The following is a 15,109-nucleotide window of genomic DNA, read 5'->3' as shown; positions in this document are numbered from 1 at the left end:
AACATCTGGGTGAGAGACGCAACCACGAGATACTTCCACTTAAAGGTGATCTCTAGAGCAAGAGATCTATAAACACTTCTCATCGGTCATGGCCAGTTCGCTGGGACGCCAGCATGACGTGAACTGGGACATGCTATAGCTACCGTCCCATGATCTACGTCACCTAGAAGACCCCGTCACAACCAATGAGATCCACTAGGCCATCAAGGAACTCCCATCGGAGAAGGCTCCAGGACCGGACGATTTCACTGGGGTCTTCTTCAAGGCTTGTTGGGACATCGTCAAGGACGACCTAAACGCGGTCATCAAGGCCTTCCATAGCCTCTGCTACTCACCGATTCCCTTACTCAATACGGCCAACATCACTCTAATCCCAAAGAAAGAAAGCGCGGAGAGGGTTACAGACTTCAGGCTTATCAGCCTGATTCACGTGGTGGCCAAAATCATATCTAAGATTCTGACTCTTTGATTGCCGCCAATTGCATCAAACAAAAACCCCGACGCTACTCTTCAAGCTGGCATCGCTAAAGCCTTCGACTCGGTCCGTTGGGACCACCTCCTCGACCTCATGCAGAAGAAAGGTTTCCCCCAAGGTGGCGTGACTGGGTTATGTTGCTTCTCTCAACCACGACATCGCGTGTTCTCACGAACGACATCCCCTCTCCGCCGATACACCATGGTCGTGGGCTCAGGCAAGGCGACCCGCTCTCGCCCCTTCTTTTCATTTTAACAGTCGACCCACTAAATACTATCCAGGACAAAGCGACAGCAGTCGGCCTCCTAACTCCATTATGAGGAAGATTTGCAAGACTGCGAACTTCAATTTATGCTGATGATGCAGCGATCTTCATTTCGCCAAGTCGAGAGGATGTTGATTCCCTATCACGAATCTTACACTGCTTCGGCGAGGCCACTGGACTATGGATGAACCTCCAAAAAACAATAGTCACGCTGATAAGATGCGAGGACGTCGATCTTGATCAGGCACTTGGAGGTCTACCTATTGTGCGATATCATTTCCTGATCAAATATCTTGGCATGCCGCTCTCAACCCGACGTCTGCGCAAAGTTCACTTTCAACCACTGGTTGACAAAGCAACTAGGAAAATATCAACATGGAGCGGAAAGAACCTGACATCTGCAGGCTGCCTAACTTTGGTCAAGTCAGTCCTATCCTCTCAGCCAATTTACTTCCACCATACAGGTGCCAAAGGGGACACTCCAGTTAATCGATAAAAAGGAAATAATTCTTGTGGGCTGGTAACGAGGCCATCACAAGGGGGGGGGGGGAGGGGTGGATGTAAGGTCAACTGGAAGCGGTGCACACGACCAACGACTTCGGGAGGCATATGAATCCTAAACCTGAAGGGGTTCACGAGGGCCCTTCAGCTGCGATGGCTTTGGCAAGAATGGAAGGCGGACCATAAACCCTGGGTGGGCATAGAGATCCCGTGCGACCAAACTGATTGTCACCTCTTTACAGCGGCAACTACCATCACACTCAGGGATGGCTCCAAGACTTCTTTTTGGCAGGCAGCTTAGCTTCGAGGTTGAATGCCAAAGGACATCGCACTCGATGTCTACAACAACTCCAGGCCAAGAACAAATTAGTGAAAGACACCCTACTAGAGGAGTCATGGCTACGTGACGTCCCATCACATCGTCTGAACCTTTAAGCACTCCAGCAGTTAGTGCACTTATGGGTGCAGGTGAACGCTACTCAACTGCGGCCAAACCGCCAAGATGATATCGCTTGGAAGCTAATGGGCAAAAGTGAGTATACGACAAGCTCCACCTAAGGCACAGTTTGTCGAATCAACAAAGACAAACCTCCATGTGCTAATCTGGTTAGTTTGGGCTCCCTAAAATGTAAGCTCTTCGCTTGGCTCGCCCTTTAGAATCGCCTTTGAACCTCTGACAGACTAGCTAGACAATAGTGGAAGAACAATGTCTATTGCTCCATATGTTGGCACACTCTTGAGACGACACTACACATTTTCGTAGAATGCAGATTCAACATACAAGTTTGGGACTCCATTGCACAGTATCTCTCTTTACCGGGTCTTGCTCCAGACTCTTGGATTCCTATTGGGACTGTGCATGCTTGGTAGACTACTATCACTAAGGACACTGGCTCTCCTAAGAAAGCCATGAAATACACTCTGATGCTAGTCACTTGGATCCTATGGAATGAGCAAAACACACGCATCTTCAGGCACAAGGCTTCAACCTCGGCCGCAACATTTGCCAAAATTAAAGAAGACTTCAGACTATGGTCATTTGATGGTGCAAAACATCTTGCATCGATTGAGCCAATGTAACTCTCTATCTGTATAAACCGTGGCCGATCTCGATCTCTCCTTACTCAATAAAATAGACAGATATCCTACCTTTTCGTTTTAAAAAAACTCACTGTAGCAACTATCGCTGTTAGATTGTTTTTTACGTTTTTCTTCCTTGTAATGCAGGCGTGCGTAGATTCGTTGGACCCATCTTTTTCTCCCTGTTTGTTCTCCTGTTGATGACGACAGAGGACACGACGATACATACGGCAGAGTTGGCTGCTCCAACTCAGCAGTTGCTCTGGACTCATCACAAGACAGTGATGTCCATGCGGGCGATCGGCATCAGCGGTGCCAAAGCCCAAACAAGCGTGCCATCTCACGCGTGTCGACAGTTCAGACTGCCGACTACCGAGCAATATTGTAGATGCTCAAACGACGGCCATATGCTGCCGTCTGGGCTAGACGTTTCAGTATGACGAAGTAATTTGAATCCTTCTAGCTTGAGATGCTAGTCTTCTGCACATGTGGCCAAGGTTCTAGGTACAATCATGTAACCATCAGCCATGACTCCATTTCTGCCTCGAGCGAAGCAGATCCATGCAGTCTCAACACACCCAATTGTCAATTCCGCACATGGCTGTGTTCATCCAAATGTCAAGTGTTTCCATTTGACTGGTCATGTTTCACCGATAATAGAAAGTCCATGATAGCATCACTTGCCTAACTAGTCAAAGGCTAGTAGCTTATAAGGTGCATGAAAGATTGAAGAACCAAACAAGCCGAAAACTTCAGACAGCACTGATTAATCGGGAGGAAATATAATACAAGACTGGTCCATATATGAAACAATCCTAGGTTTACCGCATAATTAACATACCTAGCCTGCTCCATCAAAGAATGCACCAACTGTTCCTGGCCAAAACTAACCATATATTGGCCATACCTAACACGCATAGACCACAGGAATAGTCAGGTCCATCTGCATGAAAAGAGATATATGGGTCATGTCACCAATATAAGATAGTGAAAACATTTTTGAGTTTATCAGTAGTTCAAATAGCATTACCTAGCTACATGTTGCAGTCCAGGAACAATCAGCCCAAGCATCCAAAAATATGAACAAGTCTCCATTTACATTACTCTGCAATCATGTAAGCTCAAGAAACTAGGAAGAAGATCTGTGATCTGGCTTCCATGTCGAGAGCGCCAGCAAGATGCGCCCTTTCCACCCTTGCAGTAACCACCTGTTGTCCTCGTCGATGATGAAGTCCTTGTGGTAGCACCTAAGCTTCTCCCTTGCACGCTTCATGATGTCTTGGTTCATCGGCAGCTGCTTGAAGCCAGCCCTCTGATTCCGCACCTGCCATTGCTTGTATGTATCCGGCCTCTCCATCCTCTCCAGTCCCTCACAGGAGATCACATTGATTGCCTCTCGCCCAAACAGGGCTGACTCAATGAGCAGCCTCTGTTCGTTGTCCCTCGGAATGTTTGTCTCCAGCATGTCAAAGATAGCAGAGTAGTGGAACAAGGCCTCCCGGAAGCGTGACACGAAGAATGGTGCGTTGTAAGATCCATTGATGATCCCATGGATGAACACATGTGGGTTCATTTTCCTGATTGTGTTCAAGACCATGTTCCTTGGACTCTCAGCTACAACACTCTCGTCCATCAACGTCTTGAACTTGAACATGCAATTGACAATCAGCAGCTCATCCTTCTCAATGTGGAGATCTTCTATCTGAACAGCCTCAAATCGAGATGCAATGGCTTGGAACTCAAACGGGACACCGAACGTCTGAGCATAATCTTTTAGATACTTTCCTGTCTCCTCTATACGCTCTCCTGGGCGAAAACCAGGCTGAGGCGTGTCGATCCCGGTGATTCTAAGTCTTGGAGGGCCACCAGGCCTAGTAGATAGCCGCTGAATGAGGCACGGCCACTGAAAACCATAGTATATGCCGAAGTCAACAATATGAACTTTCTTGGCCTTCTCCGCAGCATTCATAATTGTTTGACTGGCAAAGAAATGTGAGATCTTCTTGAATGGGCAAGCTGCCAAATAAAGCTGGTAGGCTTTCAACAAATCAGTACATGCAAACCGTGTCACTGTAAAGGACTTGTAAATCTGACTCCCGTTACCAGCGAGCCTTGCCTCAAGGCCATTGGCGAAGCAGTGTGCCAAACGCTGGTCACCATCACCATTGGGAGATGCATGCTGCCTGATCTGCTTCAGGAGCTCAGTGGCACTGTGTCGATCATCAGTGGCCACAGACTGAGCACAATGGATGAGGAGCGTCTCCAAGTCAACCACCTCTTTCTTGGGCTGTTTCTTGCCACGGCCCTTGCCATGGCCCCCATTTGAATGCTTCGCGACATCATGCTGCAGGGCCTCACGCAGCTCCTTGACGCCCTTCGAGCACGTCTCACCGTTGCATAGCAAGACCTTGTCCATCATCTCCCGCACAAGGTGGTCGGTGTCAATAGCCGGTGCTGAATGTTTGCTGCACCTCCCTTCCTCTGCATCCAAGTCATCACCATAGAAATGCTTCTTTCCTCGAATCGCTGCCTCAACATCTGCCTTTTCTGTCTTCACCTTCACAAAGTTCCTCTCTCGTTTAACATCAGCCAGCAAGTTTGCAACAGATGCCGACGTCTCAAGATCAATCACAAGCTTGCTCTCATCAGGCAGAAACCTGCTTGCCTCTTCAAGCCCACGGCAGAACTGCATAGCCTGCTGGCTCTGCACGGCAAAATAAGTCAAGCCAACATCCGGCATGACACCAGGCGAGCCCAACAACGACTCAAAGCCGTCCGATAATGTAACACCACTGCCGTTCGATGACGCGAACGACGGCGACTGCGAGAGCAGGGTCTCAGGCACCGGGTTGATCCGCAGCTGGTAGAATTCCGTCGGGTCGTACGGCCACGAGCCGTCAGCCTCCACCACGCTGCTCCCAGGGTTCAGATCCCGATACAGCTGCGGCGGCTGCAGGAACGCGGCCGTGGGGAACTCGGAAACCGGCGTCTGCACCGCGCCGACAGCATCGGACGCCGCGGCGCAGTTGCAGGAGCCGAGACTGTTGCAAGAGTTGGCAACGCTGCTGCCGCCGGGGCTCTCGACCGCGCTCCCTCCGGAGCTCGGGGGCTGGTCGGCGAGGATCTCGAGGAACGGCTTCTCGGCGGCGAGCAGCGCGGCGTGCTCCGGGTAGTGCTCGAACTTCTCGTCGATGTCCTCGGCCATGAGCATGCGGTTGATGTACCCCAGCACGATGTCCGAGAACACCTCCGAGTCGTCCGGCTGCCCCGCCGCCACCGACGCGGCCGAGGCATCCCTCGGCGGCGACGCGCGGTTGGTGGAGGCAGGTGGAACCACAGTAGTAGGCGCGACATTCAGGTAGCCGCCGCCCGCGGCAATCCCATCGGGCGGCAGGAACAGCAGCGACTCGAGCTCCTCCGCCGTGAACCCATTGGCGGCCGCCGCGATTTGGGGGTAGATTGGCAGGTGGCCGTCGCGCTTGAATCCAGGCAGCAGCGTGCACAGCTCGTGCAGCCCAGCGTCCATGACCATCGACAAGTACCCCGCACCGCAACACCACCACCACCACCACCACCAGCGCAGAGCATGCAGCCACACACGCCGCGACCTTGCAAACGCACAGAAATACAACGGAAAGAATCAGAATTCGAACTCAAAAAGCGACATCAAAGTCCACGGATTGAAACGGGCTGACTAATCCGGCTGATCAGCGGGTGTACGGACCACGGAGTAGTCGTGGAGATGCGCGAGCTCGTCAAGGTGCTTACTTGCGACCGCGAGCGACTCGGGACGGGAAGGGAGGGGAGACGCGAGGGGTAGAGGAAACGACGGAGGAGGCGGACGCGGGCCAGCGTTTTTCGAGAGGCGCTGGTTGGCCCGGGCCGGGCATTGTATTAAGCGGATGCGCGAATGTCGACACCCATCCGAGCGCGCGTCCGGCGGCCCGTACGCTCTGTCCACGGTCCGCGGCGTACGATCTCGCGCGGGTGGTTGCGGTGGACGGCTCGGATGGATCCGGTGTACGGGGGTGGGCTCACGGAGGGGTGGACTGTTGCGGGGAGGAAGGTTCGTGGAAGTAGACTATTTGGGCCGTAAGGACGATCTGGGGTGGGTGGACTGCGTCTGTGGACCGCCTGGTTATTTGTTGGGGACTGGGCCCACCGGCACATCGGCTGTCGAGACCCGACTGGCTTTTGACACTTTAACTGCTCCGGCAGCTCGGCGACCTTCTTAAAAGAAATATTTCTGTTGGTATCGGTTTCGCGATTGCCGCGTGTCGGACGGCTCAGATCGCACCTGCGTTGATGGATTAGCATCTCGACGGCTCTCCGCGCGGCACACTGATGAGGCGCAACTGAGGCACATCGTCGCGTGTTTGCGGGAGAAAAAAATCTCCCTAGACTTGTAAATGGCGTGATTGGTGTGCACCGCGCGGGTGGTGGGAACATCGGCGAGTGGACCGGATCCGGCAATGTACGGATCGGTTGTTTTGGCCACCAAGCTCTCGGCGGCCACGTGGTGGTGGTCCCGAGCTATCCACGCGGGCTCCACATACGAACGCGGACCGGTATGAGGAACGGTGGCAGCCGACCGACACGTGGCGTGCAAGGCAGGCCCACCACATCATCATACACTCATCACTTAGCGGCGGATCTGAGGACGGGGATATCCGGTAGGGATGGATGAAAAGCTTAAAACTCACGAGACAGTTCGACCCGCTCCCCTCTTGAGCCACCTCATTTCGTTCCTCATGTGTCCAGCGGCACGCCTCATACGAGAGTGATGATGGAGCTACGAGATCCATTAACAAGCACCAAAAGGAGATTCTGGCTGACGGTAGCTCCAACACGCCCCCTCTGTTCTGGATCAAGATTCTTTAACTTCAGCAACGTGAAGTCAGAAGCACACAATAAACTGAGGCCCTGTTTGTTTCAGCTTCGGATTCTGGCTTTCAGCTTTTATAATCCGAAGCTGAAACAAACAGACAGCTTTTGGTTATAGCTTTTTAAAATCTGCTGGTTGGATTGTGAGAATCTGATAAGCTGGTTTTCCTCAGCTTTTGATAGATTGTGAAAGTCCATTTTACTAAAATGTCCATTAAATTTTTTTAGAATCTACAGTCTAAAAGCTTTTCACAATCCAGCTTTTAACAATCCAGCTTTTATAAGCTGCTTTTCAGAATCCAGGCCCTGAGTCTGATTGAACAATATTTTGCAGTTGGTACTGTATTATATGTACTGTAGTACGATTTTACTGTTTATCGAATACTGTAGCACTAAATCTGAACTGTTCATCTGTGATCTTCAGATCCACTTGACGTCACTGACTTCACATATGAGTGAAGTCAGAGGATCTCAATCGCTCCGCATGTCCTGAGCCCATCGCGACGCATCTAGCCTGCCCGTCCTGTGTCTGCCATCACATGCGCCCTGTTGAGGATCCGCGTCCAGAATGGCTACCCAACAACATCTACAAGCTCTGTGTACTGGTTATCCAAGGTGGCCAGCCTCAGCGAGCTCTGAGCGTCTGCGACGGCATCTTCAAGTTTCTATGCACGGAGTTGCTCACCGCTCGTTGATGTTGGACCAACACAAAACATGGATGTTGCAGTTGACTAGAATGTTTGGTTCAGCATGCGCCATTGGGTGCACTTGTAGTGACCATTTTCGTTGAGGCTCACAGGAGGTCACGAATCATGGGCTCACAGGAGCCTCAAAGTTTACCAATGATTCAGTAGCTCCATATCATCGAAAATATTGAATAAATTTACATATGACTGCCCATATAACTACTGAACAATTTGTAAGATTCATAAACAAGTTACTGAGAAAATTAATATGACTTGGAAATAATGTTGGAATTTGCTATAGCATGGATTCAATAGTTTCTAGATTTTTTCACTAGTGTGGATTAAATAGTCCTCTAGATTGTTTCAGTAGTTTATTGAAATGTGAGTAGTATCTTTCTTGTTATAGATTTTGATATAACATGGATCAGTAGTCCTTCACTAATTTTCATTCAGTAGTCAACATTTCCTTTTAGTAGTCTTGCTCCTTTCCTTCAGCAGTCCTCCTTCCTTTTCTTTAGTAGCTTAGGATTCTACTGAAGAAATTTATTATGATCCGGAGACATCAAAAAATTATACTAAATATTGAAATTTGCTATGAACTGGATTCAATAGTCATCCTTTTGAGCTTTAGTAGTTCTTATTTTTGTAAGTAATCCTCCATTCATTATGTAGAAATCTTTTTGTAAGTAATCCTCCATTCATTATGTAGAAATCTTTTTCCTTCAGTAGTCTAGGGTTAGAATTTGTCAATTTGCTATGGTTGGGATTCAGTAGTCGCCCTTGCAAGCTTGAGTAGTAGTCTTTTTTTCTTCGGTACTCTACGGTTCTACTGAAGAATTTTGCTATGATATGGGCTCAGTGGTCTTCCATTTTATGATTCAGTAGTTACCTTTTCTTTTCTTCAGTATTTTTGGATTCAGTAATTCTCCTTCTTTAGTACTCTATTACTTAGATTCAATAATACCAAGTCATAGCAAATTTCTACTGAATAATTTAATTATGACTTGGATGGCTACTGAGGAGATTTACAATGACTTGGGATTTGCTACGACATGGATTCACTAGTAACTTTTTTGCTACTGAGCTTGGAGATGATGCACCTGGTTCGGTTGGTTTTCTCAAGGGAACATGCGGTCAAGGTGTGCTCGCGGGAGGAGGATGCGGTGAGGAGAGGAGGAGGACGCGATCGGGCGGGGGCGCTGGCTCGGTCGGGATGGTAGGAAGCTAGGTAGTTCACATTGTTGTCCGGCTCGAGGTGTAGAATAATATTCTATACCTTAGGTATAGAATAATGTTATATGTGTACATTAAAAAGTATTACTTGGCTAACTATTCCAAAATGTATTAAATTAACTTATAAAACTTCTCCAGCCATTAATTGATTCAGATGCATTTGGTTTATTAATTTTATTGTTCTTTGAGTGGAGATTTGAAATTGAAAGTCTCTCAAATTCAAATTTTTTCTTAGTTTTCTTTTAGCTTGAATCAATTGAATTCAAATCCTCTCTCGAATCTCAAGATCCAAATCCAAATCATAATTCAAATATTTCAATTTGAATTTAGGCAAGTCCAAAGTCAAATCTAAATTTAAAAACTCCATTTGAATTTATCCCAAAACCATTTTTTCTTTTTCCCTTTTTCTTTCTCCCTAGGCCAAATCTCTCTCCCTCTTCCCTTTTGCATGGCCCTATCGATTGGGCCAGCCGGCTGTTCTCCTCTTCCCACGCTCGGCCCACCAACACGCCTCCCTGGCCTGTTCGCCTGTGCACGCCGGGGGAAATATCGCCACCGCCTGCCATCCTGTTCATCTAGGACAGCGCGATGTGTCGCACCGTCTTATTGTGCGCCCCCTCCCTCTATAAATAGAGCTGCTCGACCTCCCTCCCTCTCTTTCCCCACCTTCGTCACTGCCACCGTGCCGCCACCGTCACCATTACTCACCGTAGTAGCTCCATCATCGTCGTTTCTCCCCCCCCCCCACGCAAGCAGTCGAGGAGTACCAGGATGTCGTCGTCGATGCTCACCGAGCTCGAAGACGGCAAGAAGCTAGATGATGACTGGTGATGCGATGGAGCAATGGCGGCGGAGCGGCTCGGCTTCCAACATGGGCGGGCTCCAGTCGGGCTCTTGGCGAATGGACCTATCCCCTCGTGCACCCTCCTAGCTAGCGTGTCATCATCCTAGAGCCCTTCTGTCGTCTAGCAGCATGCGGCCAGGAGTTTTTCCCCATCACCACGCTAAGCTCACAGCCGGTGACCTCTTAGCAACACTTCTGAGTCGGCTTTCGTGCCGTTATGCTGCGTAGCAGCTGTAGACGTAGGTTGTGGGTATCTATCGCGCGTGGACAGTGAAGATCCGCTACTAGCCATGCTCCGTCGCTCTAGTCAAACCTCGGCCGCCGACTAACACCGCTCCGACCACGAGCCGCCGTCGATAAGCCCCCAAACAGAATCCCCATCACGTGCCAGCATGTATTCGTGGTCATCGAACTCCAACGGAAACCCCGCTCCGACGAGCTCTCCAGTGTCATGCCACCGCAATCACTCGCCGTCGATCCCCTTTGCTGCTCCACTCCACCGTGCGCTCGCCTGTCAACTCGCGCGCATCTACACACGTGTGTGGCTAGGCCCAGCTTGATTATACTCCGGTTGTGTGCGTTTTGATGAGTGAGTGTGTGGACTAGATGTCCGTGTGATGAGGTTGATGGCTCAATCCGTCAAGAGCTGTGTGGTACTAGAGGTACACCAGAGATAATGAAATGAACTGTGGAGCGAGGTGTAGCCTCTCCCAGGACCGGAAGCCCCTCAGATATACCTTGTACTTGGCATTATTGTTTAAACTGTTTTAAAATCAACAGTAGAGGACACAATTGAATATATGCATAAATTGCTTTGTGCTTAAAACTAAACCATAAAGTCTTATCCTTGAAGCTATCCTATATGCATCTATCAACATTTTGAAGTAGTATATGGCTTATTGAGTACCCTTCGTACTCACTCTTGCTACTATTCAGATGAGGAAGCCGATGTTGACTTCGCCGAATGTGAAGGAGAGGATGAAGGATAGACTTAGATGCCGCGTTGGCACCCTAGCTATTTGTGGTTTTGAGTCATTGTTTCCACTATGCTTTTTGGTTGGTCGTTCGACCAGGCCTATAATATACAGTATGGTTTGTAAACTTTTTATACTTTGAACCTTAATACTTATGTACAAAGTTTGACTGTGATGCCATGATTATTATACTATGCGTATTAGCTACTTGATCCAGAGATTGATATGGGAGGCATATGAGATCCTGGGTTCAAGGTCTCACACTAGCGAGCCAGGCCCAGATAGCTGACCCACCCAAGGCTTGAGGCCTAGGCATTGCTCCACGTGACCACACCCTAGCTCCACGCGAGTCACTCAACGCATCAACAACACCCTTTTCCCTAGCCGACATCGCCTCTAGACCTCGACGACACGCCACCTGGAGCTCTCAACATTAGCATGTCATGCTGCCTAGAGCCCTCGACGTTGCACCGCACCGCCCAGCCCCTGACACCCGACGTTGTCGTGTGGGGTCTGATTGTGATGTTTGTCACATTATCAGGTTCCATGATCTTATTGTGTCATCTGTCATATTGTTGTGGATAATTGCACATTTGTTTCTTAATCGTTGTGATGAATTTGTGTAATTCCAATTGGTATTGGTGCAATTGCCACTTCGAAGCAAGTCAGGAAGCTGATGAAGGTGGATGAGCTCACAAATGGTGTTGGTGCAGTACACGACATCGCAGTCTGGCTCGCTCTAAGAGCCCCTACGGCTCACTATGTCTAGCTCGCGAACCTAACTAGCTAGCTCACGAGTTGAGCTTATATTTTAGCTCGATTCCAAAACAACCCAAACTAAGCTAGCTCGCTGTCCACCCCTACTACCTCAGGAGCACTAACCCCCCTACCCTTAATTTTTTGGTATGAAAGAGAAAGAAGAAGAAAAGAATAGGAGAAAGAAAAAAAGAAAAAAGAAGAGAAGGTAAAGAAAGAAGATGAGAAAGAGCCTCTATTTCATAGCTCTGGATCCGTCGTGATAGTAGCGGTACTCAGGACTAGCCAAAACGGTACCAACACATTGTTAACAGTCACAAAGAACATGCAACATTCAAGCAAACGTAGTGCAATTGTGGTGATTACTGGGTTAGTTATAGTATATGTATGCTCATATCTCCATGCACTTAATATTCCATATATCTCTTTGAGACTTGGGATCTTTCCTCCTATAATCTCATTCACGGATCGTGATTGCTGGGTAGTTATGTACGATCCAACCTGCATCACATTCACGTGCATGCAAATGAAAGTGGAGTGGGGCCCAGGCAGGATTCCTTCTAGAAGGTTTCAGTACATTGGACACTGCTAGTCTGAAAGGTGGAATCTTTTGGGGTCAGACAGTAGGACGTACGAGCATGAATTAAGCAGCTATAGCATCCTGCCCCGCGATACAATGAACTAACTTAAGCTCAAATAAAGGGACCAACCTGAACTATGTTGAGTTTTGAGGAAGACAGCCATGAATCTCGAAAAAAATCAGCTCCCCTGACAGTGGATGGACAGATTAAAATACACGGTACAAAAGCAAAAAAAAAAATGTCCTTTTTTTTAAATCATGCAGGAGTTATGTTATTTCATATTAAGAAAGGAGTAGAAAAATTTGTCCTTTTTTTAAAATCATGCAGGAGTTATGTTGTTTCATAATAAGAGAGGAGTAGAAAAGATTTTTAGTTCCCGTCCCCGATCAAGATGGTGGTGGAGGCCTCGAATAGGCCTTGATTTGTGAAGTCGCGCGGTAACACAGTCCCAGCCCACAATTTAGAAGCATCAATCGAGTCATACCAAAGCCAACGAAGGTGTAGAGCTCGACAGAATTTTTGAAGGTCTAAGATTCCCAAACCACCTAATTTTTGTGGACGACATGCACCCTTTTCCAGTTAACTAAGCAATGTCTTCCATTTATGTTCTTTGTGCCCTTCCAAAGAAAAGATCGTCATGGCTTGTCAATTTTCTTGTGAGCCCATTTGGCCAGTGGGAAGACCGTGAGATGATATATTGGTATGAATGTGAGCACTGAATTGATAAGTGTTAATCGCTCCACTTTTGAAAGTAGTTATCCAAGCCATAATTGTAGCCTTGCACCCAAGTTGTCGGTGAGGGGATAAGCTTTGGAGAGCCTATGGCTGTGCAATTGGAGATCAAGATAGTGGCATGGGAAATGTGTGATCTCACCTAGAAAGAGTTGGGAGATATGATCAAGGATGGGTTATTCACATCTTATTAGATGTCTGGCCAAAAGTGTCTATGATAAGATGTAGTGCCTGAAGCTCGCCACAGGTTGTCCCTTTTTGTGAGGACGGTACACGGGTAAATAGACAAGGAAAAGTGTGTATACTATTTTTCAGCACAAACCTGTCGAGGTTTTGTCGATCATTGCATCTTGCAACAAATTGGGCTGAATAATTCTGTTTTTCCTTTTTGACGGGGGCTGCATATGCCTATTGGCTAGTCGGATATGTGTAGCTGAGAAAGTTGTAAATTATATTGTCCATTGCCAACCATTGCCATCGTCGCATGTAGGAATCAAGCAAATTTACATGCCTTCTCATCCAGGCATCCACCAGGTAATATACATCGGATTAACAAGACGACATGTCAAGATGAATAACTGAGTAATATATGATTGATGCATCCCGCAAATGGCCTTGTTCGGCGTTCCGTTTTTTAGACCAAAGGCATTGGCCCCGCTTTATAGAAAGTACCTCAAAGTTTAGTTGGTAAAACCAGCATACACAGTATACCCAATAAACACATAAGACCAAATAGACTATCCAATTTCTATCTGTAATCTAGCAACCACGTGTTGTTCTTGATGAGCATCCACCTCCATCTTGATTTTCCTTATCATTTCCTCCATCTGCGTCCGATCTGGCTCCTTGGCACTCAGCTTCCACCGCATCATGAATGAGAGCATTCTGTAGATAATGGCCTAAGGAGAAGAACAGTTATTTTGAAAAACAAAATCATTACGCGTTAGCCAAAAAGTCCAACAAATAGCACCTAAAAGAAAGATTAGAATTAGTTTATCTCTAGAACTTTTAATACCAGAAAACATATCTCTAAGCATGCAAAGAGAATCTGGAACTGACTTCCAGTGCAGCTCATCTCTACAAATACACCAAGCAAATTTTGCAACAATGCACTGAAACATAATGTGTTCGGCTATCTCTCTAAGACCACACAATTTACACCATTCACTACCCTTTCAACTTTTCTTAAGCAAATGATCCGCAGAAGGAATTCTGTTTTTATAAAAAGACTAAAGGAAAATTTTAATCTTCAGAGGGAGATAGCTATTTTAAATATCCATGAAACTTTCATCTTTAACACCAGGAAAAGTTGTATGTCTATAGAGAGAAGAAGTGCTATACTTTCCAGTCTATTCAAAAGCCCATATAACTGAATCAGGGACCTCAAACAAACAAACCAGATTAGATATTTCAATCAAGGTTTTCCACTCATTCACCTCCTGGGGACCACAAGATCTTCTAAAGGAAAGAATAAGAAAACTCTATCCAAGCACCTGGTGCACTATTGCATCTTGTTGAAAGCATATTTTGTACAACTCCTCAAATTTGATCTTTAGGGGATATTAATCCAACCAAACATCTAACCAAAATCTAATCTTCTTCCCATTCCCCAAGGTATAAATCAAACCCATAGAAGTATAATATTTAATGGAGTGTAAGCATTTCAAAAACTAAGAGTCACTAGCTGTGCTGCTACTGTAAAACCCCGCATCTCCAAGGTATTTCCTCCTCAAAAGTTCACATACAGGATCACAGTCACCTCTTTTCAAGTTTCATAATCTATTTTGATAAAAGGCAAACATTCATAACTCTAATATCAGTAAGGCCCAACCCCTCCCCCCCCCCCCCCAAAAAAAATCTTTTGGCTTAGTTAATACATCTCACTTGGTCATATGATATCTCTTCTTCTGTCCCTGCCTATGTTGAAAGAAAGTTGATCTCGCAGACTCCATCTTATTATGAACAGTTTCTGGCAAAAGGTAGACCCGCATCGTGTAGTTAGGGATAGAACTCAAACATGACTCAATTAAGATTGTTTTCCCCCAAGATGAGAGGTACATGCATTGACATGTCCCCATCTTCTTTTCAACTTTCTGCC

General features: G+C 47.2%; 1 protein-coding gene across 2 annotated transcripts; it reads right to left on the bottom strand.

Moving 5' to 3' along the window:
• Positions 1-3,062: 3,062 nt before the first annotated feature.
• Positions 3,063-6,226, bottom strand: LOC133924272 (scarecrow-like protein 34). 2 transcript variants are annotated; one of them, XM_062369736.1, is made up of 3 exons: positions 6,090-6,226; positions 3,352-5,929; positions 3,063-3,264 (listed from the first exon to the last, which is right to left on the bottom strand). In XM_062369736.1, exons 1-2 carry the CDS (start codon positions 6,209-6,211, stop codon positions 3,451-3,453), a joined length of 2,601 nt encoding a protein of 866 aa, XP_062225720.1. In that variant the 5' UTR covers positions 6,212-6,226; the 3' UTR covers positions 3,063-3,264; positions 3,352-3,450. The 2 variants fall into 2 exon arrangements, with proteins under 2 accessions (XP_062225720.1, XP_062225729.1); XM_062369745.1 differs by having other exon boundaries at positions 6,046-6,200.
• Between the last annotated feature and the right edge of the window lie 8,883 nt (positions 6,227-15,109).

The sequence above is a fragment of the Phragmites australis genome, chromosome 1, assembly GCF_958298935.1.
Source record: "Phragmites australis chromosome 1, lpPhrAust1.1, whole genome shotgun sequence".
NCBI classification, from domain to species: domain Eukaryota; kingdom Viridiplantae; phylum Streptophyta; class Magnoliopsida; order Poales; family Poaceae; genus Phragmites; species Phragmites australis.
This window is presented reverse-complemented; position numbering and strand designations above follow the sequence as displayed.